The sequence below is a fragment of the Corythoichthys intestinalis genome, chromosome 2, assembly GCF_030265065.1.
Source record: "Corythoichthys intestinalis isolate RoL2023-P3 chromosome 2, ASM3026506v1, whole genome shotgun sequence".
NCBI classification, from domain to species: Eukaryota; Metazoa; Chordata; class Actinopteri; order Syngnathiformes; family Syngnathidae; genus Corythoichthys; species Corythoichthys intestinalis.
The window spans coordinates 20,921,099-20,943,088 of record NC_080396.1 but is presented as its reverse complement, the minus strand read 5'-3'; the positions used below and the strand labels follow the sequence as shown (position 1 = coordinate 20,943,088).

General features: G+C 38.2%; 1 protein-coding gene across 1 annotated transcript; it reads left to right on the top strand.

The window, feature by feature from the left end:
• Positions 1–2,612: 2,612 nt before the first annotated feature.
• dedd (death effector domain containing) lies at positions 2,613–19,193 on the top strand. The gene is made up of 5 exons (XM_057830149.1): positions 2,613–2,738; positions 4,812–5,417; positions 8,259–8,363; positions 10,638–10,742; positions 10,883–19,193. Exons 2-5 carry the CDS (start codon positions 4,877–4,879, stop codon positions 11,284–11,286), a joined length of 1,155 nt encoding a protein of 384 aa, XP_057686132.1. The 5' UTR covers positions 2,613–2,738; positions 4,812–4,876; the 3' UTR covers positions 11,287–19,193.
• Positions 19,194–21,990: the final 2,797 nt, after the last annotated feature.

The following is a 21,990-nucleotide window of genomic DNA, read 5'->3' as shown; positions in this document are numbered from 1 at the left end:
CAGCAGATACAGCAAATTTAACAGTAAATTAGGGTCAGTTACAGTTTCTATATCCTGTATAGTCCTATTTCAAGTTGACAGTAGACCAGTAGACAGTAGACAGGCCTTCTGTGCAGTTTTCTAGCATGGTCTGAGCCACATGGGCATTGGACCTGTATCCCCGTCAATGGCACTGAAACATGGTCTTACACTGCCAGGCCCCAAAGTTGAAGCAAATTGGACATCTATCACCGTCATTTAAGGGCGTAGGTTTGGTCTCAATATTGGTAGGGACGATGTAACATCATATCCTGCATGTACACTTTTTGCTCGGGATGGGACATAAATAAGACCAAACAGAATGGGTGAACGGGGGTCAGTGCTACATTTGTCATGAATATTATCCTAACTAATTGATAGGCTAAATCAGGGGTGCTTATTACGTCGATCACGATCGACCAGTCGATCGCAACGCTAGTGTGGGTAGCTTGCGGCATCCCCCCAATTTTTTTTTTGTTATGTACTTAGTTAATTATGATTATGTTGTGTGTATGTTGTGTTGTGTGAGCAACATATGAGTTTATCCAACACTCCTCTCTCTCTAAACAGATTCTTGCTCACCTTATTCTGGTTCTATAGTTTCCAGCAGAGTTAGCAACACTTCTTAGTTTGATTAACGTTAACAGTAGAAAACACAAACAGAAGGACACTTCTCTCTAAGCAGCTTCCCACTCCTAGTTTTGCAGGTTAGCAAGTTTACACTGTTTAATGTGATGCTAACTCTGATGCAGGTCAGACTTTCAATAGCAAAATAGAGGTGTGTTTCCCACCTCCACAACATTGGCTTGTTTTGAATTGACGTACAGTGGCTGCTGCTGGCTGAAAAAAAACTTCTATTTTCCCTCCTCTTTGAAGGGGGCGGAGGAGGCGGCATGTTGTCGACATAGGTGCTGTTCAAGTGCGAGCGTGTATGTGTTTCGGGGGCGGGTGAAGTCATCAGCCAAAGAAACATGTGTTTGAAGGGGAAAAAAATGGACCAGCGCATTCAGTAAGGGAAAATGGGTATATGTAAGTTTTAACGTAATGAAAATAATTCACTTAATAATGAGAGGGTCAATTCTATCCTTACAACATATGGGAATACATTCTAAATTACCTATATAACTGAACCCATTATATAATGAAATAAGTCTGCTTAAAAGTTGGTGGGGACAATTTGAGCATCCTGAAAAGTTGTTCGTGTTATGTCCCTACAGTCCATATGCAAACCTACGCCCTTGCTGTCAATGGCAACCAAGGAGTTAAACTCTCAAGCCAAGTTCAATTAGGGTGGCGCACCCTGATTTATACCAGACAATCCTTCATTTAAATGCCTTATCTGGCATCCTGCACAACCTCAAACATTATCCATGCATTTGTGGACTTTTGCAACAGCCTTCTCACTTTTTTTGAACAAGAAGTAGCTAACCAGCCTTCAATATATTCTAAATTCCATGGAGGCTAAAAATTTTATGAGCTGTGTTGATTACACTCTGGAGAGCAGCCCTGTCTGCTTCCGTTCAGTTCCATAACCACGCCTGTAAGCTCTTGATGGAGCAGTGATAAAAGGTTTGAATGAAGCTTTTTTATTTTGAGCATGCGCCAAGGAAACAGAAATACAGTATAACTCAGAATAATGATTTGTGCCCGAAAGGGAGTAAGAAGAAGAAAAATTTATTTAATCCCAACCCTGATCTCATCGTCCAGCATTCTTATTTTGTGGGACACTCCTGTTGTTCGACTTTAACTTCACACAATGAGGTAAGAGAAAAAGGGGAAAAAAACAAGAAAACAAACAAAAACAACTGAACCAAGAGGCAACCAGCTTTACCAACGAATTCATACTTGGCTCGTTAATAATAATTTTCATTATATACACACCAATTCTACAGGAAAAGCTACACAATTTGTCAGTAAATGTTGTGACCAGACCATATCTTTATACAACCATTTAAATTTTTTGATATTTTGACAGTGCTTGAAGTGTTTTCAGCAGATATGAGATGTTGTTTTTCCTAAAGAAGGAGAGTCCCTGACATAGGTCCACATCACGATATGTCATCGATAAACTGTTTCGTAAACAACAACGAATTTTTAGAATTACTGCATTATGGTAATATTGCTATGATGTAGAAAATTGTATTGTTGTGGGAAATACCCTTGAGTATGATGTTGCTATTTTTCTTTCCGCACTAAAAGCCACAAAGCGTCCTCCTTGTCGGTGTTGTGGATATGGCCACCTCTATGTCCAGTAGATGGCAGCAATTCTCTTCGTCTAACCTAGAAAAGAGAAACAATGCAAAGAACATTGGTTTTAAATAAACGAAATGTAACAACACACTAATAGAACATAAATAAATGTTTCAAAAGCCGAAACCAGAACCAAGGTAACATTTTTTTTTCTTTTGAATGTTTTTATTTATCGTACGTGAGCGTTTATATGTTGTTTGTACCTGTAATTATCTGACACGTTGTTTTCTTTACATTATTATTATTATTTTATTATCATTATTTTATCAATGTTTGCTGAATTTCAATAAAGTTTGGTTATTAAAAAAAAAAAAGCGATAGAGAGAGAATGCGGCTTGGGAGGAAATGAACACTACTGTAAACAGGAAGTACTTTCATTTTATCATAAAGTCCAAGTGGTATGTGTTTAAGGGCCCAAAAAGAGCAAACCGAGTCTTATTACTGGCTAATAGGCACCGTTCTACCACAAAGTAAGAGTTTTAAAACGCATACATGAGTTATTATCATCTAGAAAACAAAACGAATGTATTTGACAAGGAAGAAGCCTCGCCAGATGACGCGTCAAGCTAGTTTAGCATTAGCTTTCGCCATGTATTTAAGGCATTATAGCTCCAATCGTCTCGCTAACGAGGACAATGTGTTGTTACACAGTCAAACACAACAAATTCCGGTTTTAACTTTGACTTGAAATGAATGTGAGTTGAGTTGTTATATTTCATGTTGGCTTCTACGGCGCTTTCATGTTAGCATACGTCCGCAGCAACAAGCAGACGCAGGTCACGAGGATGACAAATCTGTACGTTTTTATTGTGTGCCAGGTTAAAAAATGCACGTCAAGTTGTTTAATCATTGCTGACTTAACAACTATTGCAGTTCGATTGGTAACAATGTCGCGCGACCACATAAAGGTTGAGAACCAAGTTGCATTTGGTTAGTGTCTTGGCTTCTAATGCTTTTCCTACTCACTGTAAAGGTCACATGCATTATGTTTGGTGTGTTTGTCCAAGTCCATATGATCCACTGCCACTTTGCCAAAGCGTGAGTTTGAGCTAGCTTTCAAGCCAGTTCACAGGATAGTTGCCATTTTACATTAAACCAAGGATGTAATAGTAAAAGTGTGATCTTTTTAATGGCTAGTGCAACCTGTGTGAAACAATTTGCTCTATAAGTATGAAACACGGAGCTGCCATTTAACTGGGAGGCATCCCAGTCAAAATGGGTTGGACGTCTATCTCTGTCAACGGCACGATGACTGAAACAGGATCACTCACTGCCAGTCTTCCTGAGGTGTAACAATACATTGACATGGATTGATTCGTTGACTGGCGAAACAAAAATTTAATCAAGTCGATCGAAATGCGTCATTCAACTTCATCTTTTCAACATCAATGTCATCTTTTAGATATTAAGTGTATAAATCACCAATTTCTTGATGATCCAATTTTGATTCTTTGGACAATGATACAATATTTGCCAATATTACAAAGTCTGCCATGACTCGATTCGAGGGCCTTCCCTTGATTTGATACGATTTAATATATGGATCCAAGTCGTTGTATCTAGGGCTGCAGCTATCGATTATTTTAGTAGTCGATTAATCGATGAACCATTAGTTCGAATAATCAAGTAATCGGATAAGGAACATGAAAAATTAAATTACCTGAGCTGAGCCTCAAACTGTATAAAAAATAAATAAAGGAGGATCCATGTACAACAAAAGAACAATTGGCTAACTTACACAGCAAAAGTCCGCTAGTTCAAATGCTATAAAATGCTAACTTTTTAACAATGCTCTTAACAAATGGTTCAGACATATATTCCCACACAAATAGGCTAAATATACCTATAAACTAAATTACAAATGCATTCAAAAGAAAGATTAGCTCAAACAAAAACTTAACTTATGTTAGTCTTAACAGGGAGCACCTGGATTCAGCCATTTGAAATGAGGCAGACTGGGAGGCAGTGTATCCAGCCAAATCAATAAAACTAAATGCAAACACTTTCAAAATAAACCGTTATAATGCCACTTTAATTAAACGAATACTCGAAGCAGCAAAATTTAATTCAAATATTTTTTCTAATCTAATAGTCGAGTTAATCGATTAGTCGTTGCAGCACCAGTTGTATCGTAAAAGCCCTATTATATATGCCATTTTATGAACTGTCGTGAACTGTAAAGCTAAACATATTTTAGAAAATGTGATATATTGTTCACTAAAATGCATTTCATTTATTGAGCACCAGCTAGCTTAGTGCTAATGCAGGGTTTCTCCCAGTGCTTTACGTGAAGCTGTGCAAGTTTTCTGGGGCAAACCCTGTAATATATAATTGTAGATGCCATTATATAAAAACTTGAACTAAAAAAAAACACACACACAAAACTTAGTTTTTAAAAAAATCATAAAAAGAATCTAGATCAGACGATAATTTTTTTTTTTTTTTTTTTTTTTTGAGGTGGAGGGGACCAGATCACCCAGCCCTAATTGTTATGTATTTTGAATAATCCTATTTAAAAAATTGATGTGTTCCTTTTTTTCTAGTTCATTAGCCAGAGAGGACGACATCAAGATTTGCGGTTGTTGACCTAGTGCTATCGGTCCCTGAGATGACATCACAGCCTCAACTCCACGGCGGGGCTGTACATCACCAGGTTGCCCACAACGACTCAGCTCAACAAGCCCAGCCTCACATTCAGGCCCATCTTGACTCAAATGCGAGCACCAGCACCACCCGGCGTCTGGAGAGCAGAGCTCTCCCCCGCCGGCCCGGATGCGCCAGTTCGTCAAGCACCGGTGCCGTTTCGCCCTGTTTAGTCAACTCCAGCATATCCAAAGGATCAAGGTGCTTGGAGCCCTGGCCCGAAGAGGCGGTGGATAAGTCGCACGGGTTGAATTCACTCCACCGCATGTTCGATATCGTGGGAGCCCAGCTCACTCATCGGGACGTTCGAGTACTGTCGTTTTTGTTCGTCGACGTGATCGACGAGTATGAACGTGGCGGCATCAGGAGCGGAAGGGATTTCTTGCTGGCGTTGGAGCGACAGGGTCGATGCGATGAGACCAACTTTCAACATGTGCTCCAGCTTCTGAGGATCATCACTCGTCATGACCTTTTGCCTTACGTCACACTTAAAAAACGGCAGGCTGGTACGTAGTCTTATATTAAAAAAAAAAAAATGTTCATCTTTCTTGTGTTCAGTATATTTACTGAGTGTGTTTGAAAAAAAATAAAACAAGTGTCATTGGCAGCCAATTACATACTCTGACCGAATCGGATCCGATTCAGATTCAAAATTCTTGAAAAATAAGGCTTCACTTTTCTGATTTTCTGCTACATACTCATCAATAATAGGTAATAAACCATTAAATACTTACAGATAAATGGTGCAATTTTATTACATGATATTTACAATATTTGGCATAATCATAGTAACAGGGTTGCAATTTGCAGGTAAATCTGCACTTTTTCTATGGGGGAAAAAAGGATATAAGCTAGCTGTTTAGCTTGCTCTTGCTGTTGGCCAACAGGAAAAACCTACTAAAATTTTCCAGACACGTCATGTCCAGCGTATCGTGATTCATTGGTCCTAAAAGGTTGGACAATGGTTACACAAATAATAATGTTTGAAATACGTGCATAAACAAATGTTCCTACAGTTACAAAACAGCAATGAAACACATAATACTCTAGAATGTATTTCAGATTCAATTTGGTCATTGTGGGCACGGGACAAGAGAAAATTGGCATTTATAACGTATTATTCTTTCTATATTGACGCAGAAACTAGGATTGTCTAGCGGTGGGATCCTCATGATAACAAAAATCTCAAAATATAGCGATACAACAATTATTGATACATGGATCAGGAAATCAATCTAAGATATACAATATCAAAGAGAAAAACAAGCTGTTTCTAAATGGAAAAATATAATTTTCTTCACTGTCGCAGCAGTCTGTTAAAAGGTAGCCTTTCTCACAGACTTACAATATTTTGGTGCAACATTTCTGTAAATAAATAGATTGACACTATTATTGTATCATACTTGTAAACAAATTATTGTCGCCTGCCATCGACAACGATAGATGTCCAATTCAATTGAACTCGGGTGACTTAATGAGTTTTATTTGCGCCGTCAGTGCCAGCCAGGGAGTTAATATAGACACTATTGTAGTAGAAAATTTTGGTTTAGTGGAAAATTTTGGTAGCACCGCCATTGGTTGTTTTTTAAAACAGTGAAATCTTTTTAAAACGATATATCGATTCTTGGCGGAAACATATTGATAACCTATTTGAAGACAAACCGATACAGGGGTGTACCCCACCTACTGCCCATAGTTAGCTGGGATAGTATGCAGCACGCCCAAAACCCTTATAAGAATAAGCGACTCGGAAGATGGATGGATGGGTATCAGAACACAAAGTGTTGCGCCATATCACCATCTCGATATATTGTCACACCGCTAGGGTTGTCTTGATCATTTTTACAACCGAGTTGGAGTCCGAATTACCTGAATTTGAGAACTTGCCGATATTGAGTACCGATCAAATACCTCGGTAATATATTACAGAGAAAGTAAAATCTCATCCTACGGTACAATATTTCTAGACATATCACTCTTGCATGGTGCTAGCTTAATGTTAACTTCCAACGACAGCTAGCGTAACATTCTGGATGTTGCATAGTACAAAATTTACATTTTTTGGTTTCTTTTGACACAACCTTGTACACATTGATTATTTTGTTGCTTTGTAGCCCTTAAAAAGGAATTTTTTAAAAATTAATTCATCGTAAAATCACAATGTTTTCACCCAATTATGATCCTTTTGATGAGGATGTGATTGGACATCCATATCAGAAACTGCCTATTTTCAGTATTTGTATATGGATAATTTCAAGGATTTGAAATACAGTGTATCACAAAAGTGAGTACACCCCTTGCATTTCTGCAGATATTTAAGTCTTTTCGTGGGACAACACTGACAAAATGACATTTTGACACAAAAGTCGTCTGTGTGCAGCTTATATAATAGAGTTAATTTATTTTCCCCTCAAAATAACTCAAAATATAGCCATTAATATCTAACCCCTGGCAACAAGTGAGTACACCCCTTAGAAACTACATACATCCCTAAATATCCAAATTGAGTACTGCTTGTCATTTTTCCTCCAAAATGTCATGTGACTCGTTGCAGGAGTGCTGTCAGCATTGCTGCAGAGATTAAATAGGAGGGGGGTCAGCCTGTTAGTGTTCAGACCATACGCCGCACTCTACATCAAATTGGTGTGCATGGCTGTCACCCCAGGAGGAAGCCTTTTCTGAAGACGGGACACAAGAAAGCCCGCCCGTCTCATCACACCATAGGATATGGTTACAGTAATCCATGTGCTTTATTGACATATCTTCAGCAAACTGTTTGCAGGCTTTCTTGTGTACTGTCTTCAGAAGAGGCTTCCTCCTGGGGTGACAGCCATGCACACCAATTTGATGTAGAGTGTGGCGTATCGTCTGAGCACTAAACGGATGACCCCCCCAGCTCTTCAATCTCTGCAGCAATGCTGACAGCACTCCTGTAACGAGTCACATGACATTTTGGAGGGAAAATGATAAGCAGTACTCAACATTTAGGGATGTATGTAGTACTCACTTTTGTTGCCAGGGGTTTGTTTAGATATTAATGGCTATATTTTGAGTTATTTTGAGGGGAAAATAAATTAACTCTATTATATAAGCTGCACACAGACTACTTTTCATTGTGTCAAAGTGTCATTTTGTCAGTGTTGTCCCATGAAAAGATATACTTAAATATTTGCAGAAATGCAAAGGGTGTACTCACTTTTGTGATACACTGTATCGGTATTAAGGTGTCTTTCAATTCCAGAATTACCTAAACATTGACTTTTTTTTGTAATTTTTGTAAAGATCAGTGGTATTTGATGGTGGTGGTGGTAGTTGTATCTCAGCGTTTGTCTTGTCGTGTTCATCAGTGTGTCCAGATCCTGTTGACAAGTACCTGGAAGAGACGTCCGTGCGCTACATTTCCCCCAGGGGAGGCATAAAGAGCAGGGACAGTGCACCTCACAGAATGACAGGTCAGTGGCTGCAAACTCTGTCTTGATCATTGTAAAAAATAGTACTGACAAAAGTTAGTGTAAATGTATTGTTGTCTGTGTTGTTGTCCTGCAGTTGTGCAAATTCCTGACTATTAATACTTCTGCAATAAAATATATCCAGATAAAACATTTTAGTATTGATACTTCAATACTTTTGACAACCCTATTTAAAGGAACAGACTACACCTTTTTCACATGCAAATCTTGTTCAATAAATCGAAAAAAAAAAAAGGAAAAAACCCCCCCACAAAATTTCATTTTTTCTGATGTAAATAAGGGAGAAAAAACACAATTAAAAGCCAGGAAATGCCCACCCAACCTGTGGGCAGACTTTTTATTTTAGCCAGTCAAATGCAAGTACAGTGATACCTTGTTTTTCGCAGTTAAGTGGTAACCAGCACTAAGCCTGTCGCAATATGCAATAATTCCATTTATCGCACGGTAAATAAAAATGAAGGCGATAATTTTTCCGCTGCAATTTATCACCTCGCGTGCACCTGCGTGCGCGCGTGCAGCTGACGTGCTGTTAAAATTCGGCTTCCTTGTTACTAACTACGCAAAATGCATTTTAGTTCTGTTTTTAGTTTAGTGCAGTTTAAGTTTAGTGCAGGTGGAGAAAAAAAAGAAAAGGTGACGCTTACCATTGAAATGAAGATGTGAATGATAGCAAAATATAAGCATGGTGTGTGCATCCATGAACTGGGTCGTAGAATGCCGATCTCGGCCGGCGGTCCCCCTTCGTTCGCCAGTCTTTATAAGTTAAGTTGACAGTTCTTATTGTGGTAACATCGCCTAAGAAATCGCCAGCTTCGTCAGGTTTCAAATCATTTATTCCATCAACTCGCCGGGTATCCACTGCTGTTGACGCCAGGATCGAAACAGAAAGTAAAATAGTGCTCTCCCGCTCACCGTCAGCCCGCGGTGCGTTCAGGTACAGCAAAAAAAGTCCGCCACATTAGAACCTGATTCGTTACATTATTACAGGTGCTGTAGTGTATTATTGTTATTATTGCTATTATTATATTATTGTTATCTGATTTTTATTCATATTTTATTTGTTTTGCTCTTTGTAATTGCTATTTGCAATAGTAACAGCAGTATTTATTTAGGATGTAGTGTGGGTTTTTGGGCTGTGGAACGAATAATTGGAATTATAATGTATTCATATGGGAAAATCCTACTCGACATACGACCATTTCGACTTACAAACAAGCTCCTGGAACGAATTAACTCCGTATGTAGAGGTACCACTGAATTACACATGGAACACCATAGCGGAAGCTATGTGGGGAAACATTTTCATTTGCCTAGATGCTTAAATTATTAAGTGGAATTTTATTTTTCTTTAAAAAAATCATTTTATTTCTTCTATGTTTCTGTGCAGTTTTAATATTGTTGTCTTTTAATTAAAAGAGGCTTGGTCTATTGTTTTTAGTTGTGATTTCCTAAAAAGTATTTTTGAATTTAAGAGTAAACATTCATTGCGTTTAAATGGGTGTACATGATCTATTAATATTACTGTATTCTCACAGTGTTATTGTATTTTTTTTTTAATTGGGGGGTGCAATAATATCGCATATCGCAATAATTTATGAAACAAATTATCGCACACTAAAATGTGTTATCGCGACAGGCCTAACCAGCACTCGATGTTGAACATGTTACTGTCCCACCGAATTATTTTTAAACAATAATGCATTAAAATGCTTGTCTTTATTGAATGCTTTATTAAGTAAGTCCACTCAAATCTGCTCATGCTGCTCATTTACACACACACAATGAGTCGCCACAGCACACTACCGCCAGTGTTTAATGAGTCGCCACAGCACACTACCGCCAGTGTTTAACAACTCAACGAGCTTATCCATTCAGCGCCTTTCAACGTAGGCGCTCCCAAGCTTCTCTGGCAAGATCAAAGCTTCAGAGCTGTCACTCATCGTTAACTTAAACAAGCAGCAGCTTGGTAATCAAGAAAAGCAGCAGGAGGGAGAGGTGAGAGGCTGTACGTGAACACCCTTTGTCGTTAATCAAATGCACCTGTGCTCGAGTATCAGTATGTGCGTGGATACAACTAAACTGATGTCACAAAACAGCGCTTGTAAACTGTGTAATTTTTTTCTTTTCTTTAAAAATTAGTTTCTTCATTATCATCACAGCTTTCCATTTGCATACCTAAATACTTTAAGCAACTGTCTTTCACATGAAGTGCAGTTGCGTAGGATTCTCAGTCACCTCTGTGCCGTGTCCCAACAGGACCGTACGTTGGCCCGTCCCGAATGAAATCGGCTCCTTCTGTACCAAACGGCATGTTTAAGCGAAACCATTCTTCAGCCGACTTCAGAGAGAAGCAAACCTGCGGTATGGCCACACTCACACTTTGACCTTTCGCCATCACGCTGTTGCTTTTTTTTTTTTTTTAATGTTTAATGTCTAAAAATACATTTGAACTCATCCCTTCTCAGCAAAATATTGACCATGCTCGTGCTGTACTTCCTCAGATATCCGCCTGCGCGTCCGTGCCGAGTATTGCCAGCACGACTCGGCCCTTCAGGGCAACATCTTTTCCAACAAGCAAGAAGTGGTGGAACGACAGTTTGAACGCTTCAACCAGGCCAACACCATCCTCAAATCCCGAGACTTGGGTTCCATCATCTGTGACATCAAGTTCTCCGAGCTCACCTACCTGGATGCTTTCTGGAGAGACTACATCAATGGCTCGTTGTTAGAAGCCCTCAAAGGCGTTTTCATCACAGATTCTCTTAAACAAGCAGTTGGACACGAGGCTATAAAACTACTGGTCAATGTCGATGAGGAGGATTACCAAGCAGGCCGTCGTAGACTTCTTTGTAATTTGGTGACGAGCGGAGATCCTCCCGGAGGTATCAAAGACTGCGTGTCTTAGATTTTAGCTCACACGTACAGAAGGAATACAACTGTGCCTCCCCATGGGGAACAGACAGAGATGAGGACGATGCACATGTCATACCTGTGTCCGGATTGTGTGTGTGTGTGCGTGTCTCTGGAATTCCAGCGATCCCACTTGTTCTTTCAGCACAAGGGTCAGAGGATAGTTGGTAGCCCCCTCCCCCCCCTCCCCCCAACGTATAGCATGCAAAGGGATTGGGGACTTTGCCAGAGAAAAGTAGGTAAAGCATACAGTTTTACATTCATTTGAATATGAATCTGTTTAAAATGCATTCTGTTTCATTTATGATTTTGATAAAAGAAAACACAAGTCCTCAAAAGGTGTCAAGAATAGTGAGGAATGTCTCGACTTCTTTTTTTTTTTTTTTTAATGCAGATAATTTATTTTTTTCAGGTCAGATTGGTTGTATTAACCCATTTGGACCATCTGTAAAGCACCGACATTAGTAGCGTCGCATTTTATTTTATTTTATTTTTTTCTCTGTGTTCCAACTGTCGTACCCGTCTACATGGAAACAGGTTTTAATGCATCTGCAAAAATTTCATAACATATACTTTCCATCTACAAGGAGGAAGTTTTTATTGATGATTGAATGATATAATTTATAAACGGTGTAATATAGCACATATGCGCTCTGAGTTGCAGTTTGATAACATCATAGATGCAATTTGATGTTAAATATTTTGCTTCTCCCCTATTGACCAGTAGCATAATGACGTCAAACAGTTGCATTGTAGGAGTTGCTGGCAGTCAGTGTATTACTGTTACAGCGGGGTGTTTTTTTTTTTTTTTTAAATTCATCAAGAAGGTGGATTAGCGGTGCTATTGTGCGTGAAATATGCACAACGAAACACGCTACCTTTCTGTCACGTTATGATGCTACCTGTCATTGCGTCACAGTTACACTTCCAACTCTGTATATGGCGGAAAACACTCAGGTGACTTGAAGTTCCGCTCTGAGACCCCCAATTTGGTCAAACCAAAAACTGTCCTATATGCATGTGTATCGTTGGAAAGCTTAAAATCTCAATTTTCTGGGGGAATAAAAATTTTGAACAGGAGGGCATGTTTTTAAAAAAAAAAAAATTTTTTAAACAGCAAAACCCTAACTGGAGGTGAGAGCACGTGAGAGCAGAATTAAACACGCCATGATTTTAACGAGATATTATCGCATACTTGTTTCGATCCAAAAACTACATGTAGCATTTAACATCGAGTGTCAAGACACAGATGTGAATGGTCAAAGCCGGATTTTTGGGGGATTTTATGGGTGAAACATTGTCATGTAACAAGGGTCGCGATGCAGAAATCGCAGACATCAAGGAGTGGTCGAGATGTTCTTTTTGATATATTTAGCCTTTTAAACGTTATTTTCCCCCAATTTTTCTTTGTTTGGATTGATTATTTATCATCTCAAATAACGGGGAAAATGCGACAGCAACCAAAAAAATACAATTAAGCGATAGTTATGAGGTGACCTTTTTACAGACACCATTTTTTTCATTGTGATGTAATTTGTTTAAAAGTTAAAAATAAGCGAGTGAATAATTTTTTAAAGTCGTTTTTTTTTTTTAAACGAAATATTAGACATCAACTAACGTTTCTATGCTAAAAATGACAGACATTTTGAATAATAAATAACTGAGTTTTTTATGGCTGGGTTGAAACAAAAGCGGTTGCACGACACCTGTAAACGGGGGTTTCCAGGGTAAAACGAACAAATTAAAAATAGTTCGGGGGCTTAATGCACCTTGAATTTACTATGGCAGCATATAGACATATTGTTCTATCAAACACAACAGGTCTTTTGGCTTCAAATACTGCAGTTTATTTTAAAGAGGGGTGCAAGAGCAGAAACTGCTTTTTCAGTCTTGTCTGTGTTTTCCGCCATATACAGTTAAAACAAGGAATTTTACATATACTGTGCAAAAACATTTTTGTCTTCCTGTCCTGAAGTCATATCATACTAAACCTCTCCTGTTTCAGGTCAGTCATGATTACCAAAATTATTTAATTTTGTGATATGCCACAATATTAGAATTTCTTGGAGATTTTTTTATTATTTTCTCCGAAGTCAAAGGTTCACATCCACAAAAAGTACTTTCTTTAAACAAGGAAATCGGCCAGGGGATCAGAGAGCAAATTGTGGAGCTTATTCTTGGGTGCAATTTCAAGATGCTTGAAGGTTCATTTGTTCACGCAAGTGTACGCAAGTATAAACATCATGGGAATATCCAGCCATCACGCTGCTGAGAAAGGAAATGTATCCTAGAGATGGTCCGTACTGTGCGAATCAACCCTAGTTTTGCACCGACATGGACTGAAAGACCACTCCAGGAATGAAGTCATGACACCTAAAGAAACATACCAAAAAAAAGTTTGCAAAAAGGAACCTAAACAAAGATCTTCCGGATATATGTGATCTGATTAAAGTGGAGCTGTTTGGCCATAGTGACCGTTACATCTAGAGGAAAAAGGGGGAAGCTCGTAGACCTGAGGACACCATACGCACTTTGAAGCATGGAGGTGGCTGCTTCTTGTGGGGCTTTATTTATTATAGCAGGAACTGAAGTTCTTCATAAAATAGACTGCGTCATTAAGAAAGAACATTACATGGGTCCCTCAAATGGACAATGACCCTAAACATACTGCAAAAATGGCTTCAGGATAACAATGTCAATGTCTTGGGGTGGCCATCACAGGCAAGGCTAATTTATTGGAATAGCACAATTTGACACAAGGTAGTTCAATGTGTTTTAGGCGCATACAAATCAGCAAGACACAATTGAAGAAATAGAAACAGAAATAAAACGATACATAGAAATATAAACAATAAATGGGTAAATAGCAAAGGTCATATAGCTTGTAATCTGAATGATAGGGGCACTTATGAATATGCTTTCGTAAACATAGTGTTTTTAGCCCTAATATAAAGGAGCTAACTGTTGAGCTTACATGGCCTTCACGGAATTTGTTCCAGAGTTGAGGAGCATAATAATTGAATGCAGCCTCACCCTGCTTGATTCTTGTTCTTGGAAAACACAGGAAACCAGTTGCAGACAACCCTAGGGGTCCAGATGCTTTGTAGGGTCAAACCCATCAAGCATGTACATTATTTTGGTCCAAGGCCATTTGAGTGTTTTGTAGACCAACAGCAAGATTTGTCCTTTGATTTACAGAAGCCAGTGTAAAAATGTCATGGCCAGGGGCGGACTGGTAATCTGTGGGTTCTGGGGGATCACAGAACGGCCGGTGCCCTGGACGGCCGGCGGCCGCCATTCATTATACTTCACTGTTTTTATCCCCTCTATCCTCTGATTATCTACAGTTCACATCCAATCCGACAGGTGGCAGCAATGCGCCTGGCTGTTCACTGCCAATCTGATAGACTAGGAACGAAGAAAGCACAGAGTAGCCTTCATTGGTTCCTTCCTTGTGGAAGCAAAATAGCGACGAGCGTTAATGCACAATATGGATGGTGGTGGCAAAAAACAGAAAAGAGCAGGATGGCGCGGAGAAGGTTAGGGAGAAAAAAATTAAACTGGAGAGTGAAGCATTAAAATGTCATAAGTTGACAAATATTTTCGCAAGCAGCAGTCTGGCTGCAACGGCCACGTCGGATAACAACAGCCCAGCTCCCGGCGATGGTGAGAGGGAGCGGCAGCTGCTCTGACGTGCAGCCGGTGCAGGGAGAGAGAAAAGAAGAGGGGGGTAAGCTGGTGGAAGTTCCCCAGACAAGCGCAGGGCAAGTAAATTGGGATGAAGAGGGTTACTTGCTCGGTATACTGGAAATTGTTATCCACCAGGTAGCTACATTTTAAATGAAATAAATGACAATTAAAGGGTTAGTGCCAGCTAGTCGATGTACCCGTTTGCAATCGTGTCAAGTTACAGTAGGCTAGTCCTACTATCCCACTCCTAAGAAAAAATATTTTAGCCGTAAAACAATGTATGCACACGCAGCATAGCAATATTAATTCAGAAGAAATATAACAAAATATTAATAAAATGAATGGTTTTACTTTAAAGTTTAGGTAGTTAAACTGATATGATATACAGTATATTTTTAATAATTTATATATCGTTTTGTTTTCTGGTTAATACTTTCCAATGAAGGTTATGTATACAGGATTTGTCTTGAAATGTTTATTGTATTTTCATTGAAATTTATTATTTGTATGGCAGGGGTCTCCAAACCGGTCCTCAAGGGCCGCTGTGGGGCCTGGTTTTTGTTTCAACCGATCGAGTACCGACAGTTTAACCAATGAAGTTTCTGCTAAAACAAGCAGCACCTGACTGCAATCAACTGATTACACTTGTAAGACACCAGATCGGTGCAGAGGTGTTGTCTTGTTTTGTTAGAATGAAATCCTGCGCCCGCCGCAGCCCTATGTGGAATAGTTTGGAGACCACTGAATTATGGCATAAACAATGAAGTCATTTTATATATAGAGATATATTATAATCAATTGGATATATAAAACTTGCTTTGAAAAATAAATTCTTTAATTTGTTTATTCAGGTTGATCATAGAGCTAGTACAGAAAATGAATCCAACTCCAGTTCAGACTTGCAGTACTTTGAGCGCCCCAAGTCAGACAGTCACAGTATAGACACATTTTCTTAATTTTTCTCTCAAAGTGCACGAAATTGATGCATTTTACAATAAAATGTTAAAAAAATAAAATAAAATAAAAATTCTCCCCGGGGGGACATGCTCCCGGACCCCCCTAGGGGTTCTGTGTTTCCTTTCGTATAGCGATTCTTGTGGGCTGGGCTGAGTCAAAGTCCAGGGCTGCTTTTTAGTCCCAGTCCGCCCCTGGTCATGGCCGGTGTAATATGGTCGTTTCCTTATTTGTCGGGGCCAAATAATACGAAAAATACGCCATTGCAGTAATTCAATCTACTAAAAATGAATGCACGGATAAGTTTTTACATGTCTTGTCTCAGAGCTCTGATTTGAATGTCATAAAAGAATTGTCACTGCACAACGAAACTTTGAAGTCAGGAGCTTCCAAAGCCATGACCTACCTCATAATGTGTACTTTCCTAGGTTCTTTAAAGACATTGTACTTTTTGCCTATGTAAACTTCTGGTCTTCAAAGAAAATATCATAAAAATCATAGGAAATTCAAATTTTCATTATCCTGACAGACCTGAAGCAGGAGAGGTTTGGTCTGACTTGACTTCAGAGAGACCAAAAATGAAATGTGTGTTTTTGCACAGTGTGTGTCTCACCGATTCCATAAAGGGCCGCAGTGGGTCCTGGTTTTTGTTCATACCGATCGAGCACAGATTGTTCATCCATTGAGGTTTCTGCTAAAACAAGCAGCATCTGACTGCAATCAATTGATTACACATGTAAGACACCAGATTGGTGAAAAGGTATTCATCTCGTTTGGTTGGAATGAAATGTGCACCCACTTCAGGCACTTTGAGGACCGGTTTGACACCCCTGGTTTACAGCGTTACAACGTTTCAGTCAATGATTTACAATTTTTTTTTAATAGATAACTCAGTTTCCATGTAGACAGGGCCTTAAATCATTTTGTACTAATAGGACTGATTATTTTGTATTTAAGTTCAACTGAAGTTGGATGTTCCATTGATGGTTCATATTGTTAACACAAAATCATAAAATTGTTTTAAATATTATTTGTCATGAGAAAAATATATGGTGGAAGTGAACATGGTTGCCAATAAAATCGTTGGATTTTGAGAAGAAAAAAAACGTAGTCATTAGAATTGGAAAGAAGATCTTTCACAAATATTTTATTGTCATTTTCCTTTCTATCAAACTTACGGGACTAAAAGGAGCCAATAATGTTTCAAGTTGGAAGCAAAGTCAATGGATGCACATTTCAGCGTTAGTGTAACTTTTGCCTTCTTTTTGAGTGATAGCAACATTTTCCTGTACACTGGATGGGTCAAATATGCTCACTAAAGACTTATTTACAGGAGAGGACGATGTCTGACATAATTCATGCATTTGCAAGAAAAAGAATAGATTGGACAAGACCGTTGCTGACTAACTTGTTGATACAGTGAGTGGCTCTACGGCAAAAGCCTAATAATCAGCCTTCATACTTAAACGAGGGGTGTGACAAAATATTGAAATGGTGATATATCGTGATACTTTGCATCCCAAAAGGTTATCGATATGCTCATGCCAAGAATCGAGATATTATTTTAAAAAGGTATCAGTGTTTTAAAAAAGGAACCAACAAGTTGCTACCTAAATCTTCTACCATAATAGTGTCTCGGTTAACTCTATGGCTGCCATTGACGGCGCTCAACGACCAATCCATTTAGACCGGGAAGGGCGAATGAACGCTCGTTCATTCGAAACCAGAGCATTCACAGTTACTCTTCAGCTTCTGTTCATTTTCGAGCATTTATAGGTCACTTCCCCTCGAGTTTGAGTCACTGCCTATTCATTCTCAGGTCACTTCCTGTTAAGTAACCCAAAATCAACAGCAAGTGACCCATAAAACGGGTGAAATAACATTCTTTTGTCCAAAACCAGAGCATTCCCAGTCAGTCTTTCTGATTTTCAGGCATTGTCAGGTCACTTTCTGTTTATTTTAGGCAAATTTATTTATATAGCACAATTCAACACAAGGCAATTCAATTTTAGAGCATTTACAGGTCATGTTCTGTATTCTAACCCAAAATCAACAGCAAATGACCTTTAAAATACCCCAAAATTATGACCCTGTTCATTTTAGGGCATTTACAAGTCACTTCCTGTTTTGTAACCCAAAATCAACTGGAACTGACCCATAAATGCCCCAAAAATAAATAGGAAGTGGCTGAAAATCAACAGGTAATGACCTGAAATGGCCCAAAATTACGTCGTTGCCTGGCATAGGCTGCCACTGAGGGCCATAAAAGTGGGAGCGACCCGTTTGAACTGGGAAGGGTTAATTCGCTGGCACCCTCCCAGTTCAAATGGATTGGGCGTTTACTCGGGATAAACTTACAGCAGAAAGATGAAGATAGCTTGTTTTTCTGTTTATTAGGTGTTTTGTACAATGATTTCCTGACCAATGTATTTATAATCATATTGCCATATTCTGAGATCATCGTTATCATGAGCTTTGTATCGCAAATCATATCGCATCGTGAGTTACCAAGAGGTTACCACCTCTAATTTAAACTGCTGCAGTTCATTATCATTTCTATGATTTTGCTAAATTGCGGATAAATAAAAGCACCAATCATCATCTTGACCATCTTACGAATAAAGGGGAAATGCAGTGTCAGCAAAAAAAAATTTACTTACAATGTACAGGGGTTGGACAAAATAATGGAAACAAAATGGAAGAAAAACTAATATCGTGTAGGTCCGCCTTTTGCAGCAAATACATCCTCAATTCTCCTTATTGAATCCCTAAAACTGACTATAAATGCTCAATAATGTTGAGATCTGGGGATTGTGCCGGCCATACGAGATGCTCAACTTCATTAGAATGTTCCTCATGCCATTCTTTAACAATTACACATGTTCAATGATTATGATGCCAAAATGTTAGGTGTTTCCATTATTTTGTCCAACCTGTACATCTTGACACTGTTCATGTTCAATCCTCAGTTCAACCTCAGTTGTTATTGAAGCTTTTGAAAGCTTAGGTTTAAATAAATTCTAAATATCCATCCTGCCTCCTCAAATAGTTTTGGCAAAGCAAAGGACCGTTTCTAAGTTGCTAGTCACATGATCTGTTCGAAAAATAATTTTGGCCCACTATCAAATACTTTGTTGAATTCTTGTTCATTTCATTCATTTTGATTGTTTTATTGCTTTACAACTTTTGTAGACAACATTTTAATGAGAAAAACCTAAATAATAGCCAGCATTTCCAGAAATCGGCAGACATTTTATGAATGATCACACTATTTTAGCCAATTAAATGCAAGTACAGTATCTTGCTCCTACTTATTTGCCGCCCTTTCTGGTAATGTCAATAATTCCCCTTATCACTTGCACCTGTGCTCAAGTTTATCTAAGCATGTGCATCGGTATTACTTAACTTCCCAAAATGGCTTCAGTTATATGCAGTATCATTTATCGTGTTTAGGGCTGCAGTTCTCGATTATTTTAGTAGTCGATTCATCGATGAACTAATTAGTTTGAATAATCGAGTAATCGGATAAGGAACATAAAAAAATCTAAATACCTGAGCTGAGCCTCAAACGGTTTTAAAAAAATAATAATAATAAGGATCTAAGTACAACAAAAGAACAATTGTCTCGCTTATATGGCAAAAGTCCACTTAAATGCTATAAAATGTTTTTTTTGTTTTTTTTTTTAAACAGTGCTCTTAACAAATTGTTCAAACACATATTCCGACACAATACAGTGCCCTCCATAATTATTGGCACCCCTGAAAAAGATGTTTTTTAGCTTCTAATATATATATTTTTTATATAATATAATAATATGGGACCTTAATGGAAAAAAAGAGAAAAATCCAACCTTCAATACAAGTGCATTCATTCAGTGGGGAAAAAAATCCCACATAAAGAAAAAATTATTTGACATCAAATAATGTGTGTCAAAATTATTAGCACCCCTGGTGTTAATACTTTGTACAACCCCCTTTTGCAAACAAAACAAGGTCTGGGGGACTGAGATGGCCATGGGAGGGGCTTGATTTTGTCTCTGGTGAACCATTTCTGTGTAGACTTGGTCATATGTTAAGGGTCATTGTCATGCTGAAAGACCCAGTGACGACCCATCTTCAGCTTTTGGGCAGAGGGCAACAGATTTTGATTTAAAATGTCCTGGTATTTCAAAGCATTCATGATGCCATGCACCCCTACAAGGTTCCCAGGGCCTTTGGACGCGAAACAGCCCCACAGCATCACTGACCCACCCCCATACTTCACAGTGGGTATGAGGTGCTTTCGGGCATGCGCATCTTTCATAGCACGCCAGACCCACTTAGAGTGTTTGTTGCCAAAAAGCTCAATCTTGGTCTCATCTGACCAAAGCACACGGTCCCAGTTGAAGCCTGGTTCCATGTGTATTTTTGTGTGAGGGCTGTTTCGCTTCCAAAGGCCCTGGGAACCTTGTTAGGGTGCATGGCATCATGAATGCTTTGAAATACCAGGATGTTTTAAATCAAAATATGTTGCCCTCTGCCCGAAAGCTGAAGATGGGTCGTCACTGGGTCTTTCAGCAAGACAATGACCCTAAACATATGGCCAAATCTACACAGAAATGGTTCACCAGACACAAAATCAAGCTTGTGAAACATTATAGGAGAAGATTAGGTGCTGTTTTGTTGGAAAAAGGGGGTTGTACAAAGTATTAACACCAGGGGTGCTTATAATTGTGACACACATTATTTTATGTCAAATCATTTTTCTTTATGTGGGATTTTTTTCCCACTGAATGAATGCACTTGTATTGAAGGTTGGATTTTTTTTCTTTTTTTCCCATTAAGGTCCCATATTATTTGAATTTTTTAAAAAAAATTATTAAAAGCTAAAAAACACATCTTTTTCAGGAGTGCCGATAATTATGGAGGGCACTGTACACCTAAATACACCAAAAAATAAATTACGAATGTATTAAAAAAAAAACATTGCTCAAATAAAAATTTAGCTTATGTTGCTCCTTAACAGGGAGCTGCTGGATTTAGCCATGTGAACTTACTTATGTCATATTCACCGTTGCCACTTGAGGGCAGTGTATCCATCCAAATCAATAAAACTAAATGCAAACACTTTCAAAACAAACCATTACGTGCCACTTTCATTAAACGAACACTTGTCCATACTTAACCCTTTCATACACAATTTTTTCCCTCCTCACTCATTTAACTCATTGGCTGCCATCGACGGCGCTTGATGTCCAATAATAAATCTAGAGTGTTTTTATTCATTTTAGTTGTATTAATATACTTTTTATTAACATTGTATTAACTTTACAAATGTATTCATAATTATAAACAAGTACAATATTGATTCATAATTAAAAGATTTTTTTGATGACCAAAAATAGTTTCTCTAGAGTTTAAAGGTGTCAACTTTCTAATAGCGATCCACTGTAGTGACCACTGTCCCTGAAAGGCTTAATGAAATTAAACAAATTTATGATGAACACATTTAATCAAATGATGTTTTTATTAAATAGTCAAAGGTGATCATATAGAAGGCAATCGATGTTCGTTTGATTCACAAAGACATAAAATTTGTGGATGAATTACAAAAAAGGACATACTTCAGACAATCAATAATAATAATGATACAAACTTTTTCTTTGCAATTTAGCGAGAGTATAGCAACATCCAATATGGCCAATCTGTAGCGTCTTATTTCTGGCAGATGAATGTCACATAAAAACACATCTTTAAAAAATTCTTGAAACCTGACATTTCTGAATAACATGACAATATATTACAAAGATATACATATTTTTTTTTACAATAATTCGTCTGACAGAACATTATACCAAAATTGATGTACCGAAACATTATTCAAAATAAAAAAAAGAAAATGGAAAAGAGAAAAAAGGAGAAAAAAATAATTTGTCCCGATTTTTTTATACTCCTACCATTGCGATTACTGTTTACATTTCCAGTTAATTGACAATTCCATTTTCAAATTCGACCTAAATATCAAAACAAATAATTACAAATAAAATTACAAATAATTCTGTAGCTCTTGACAAAG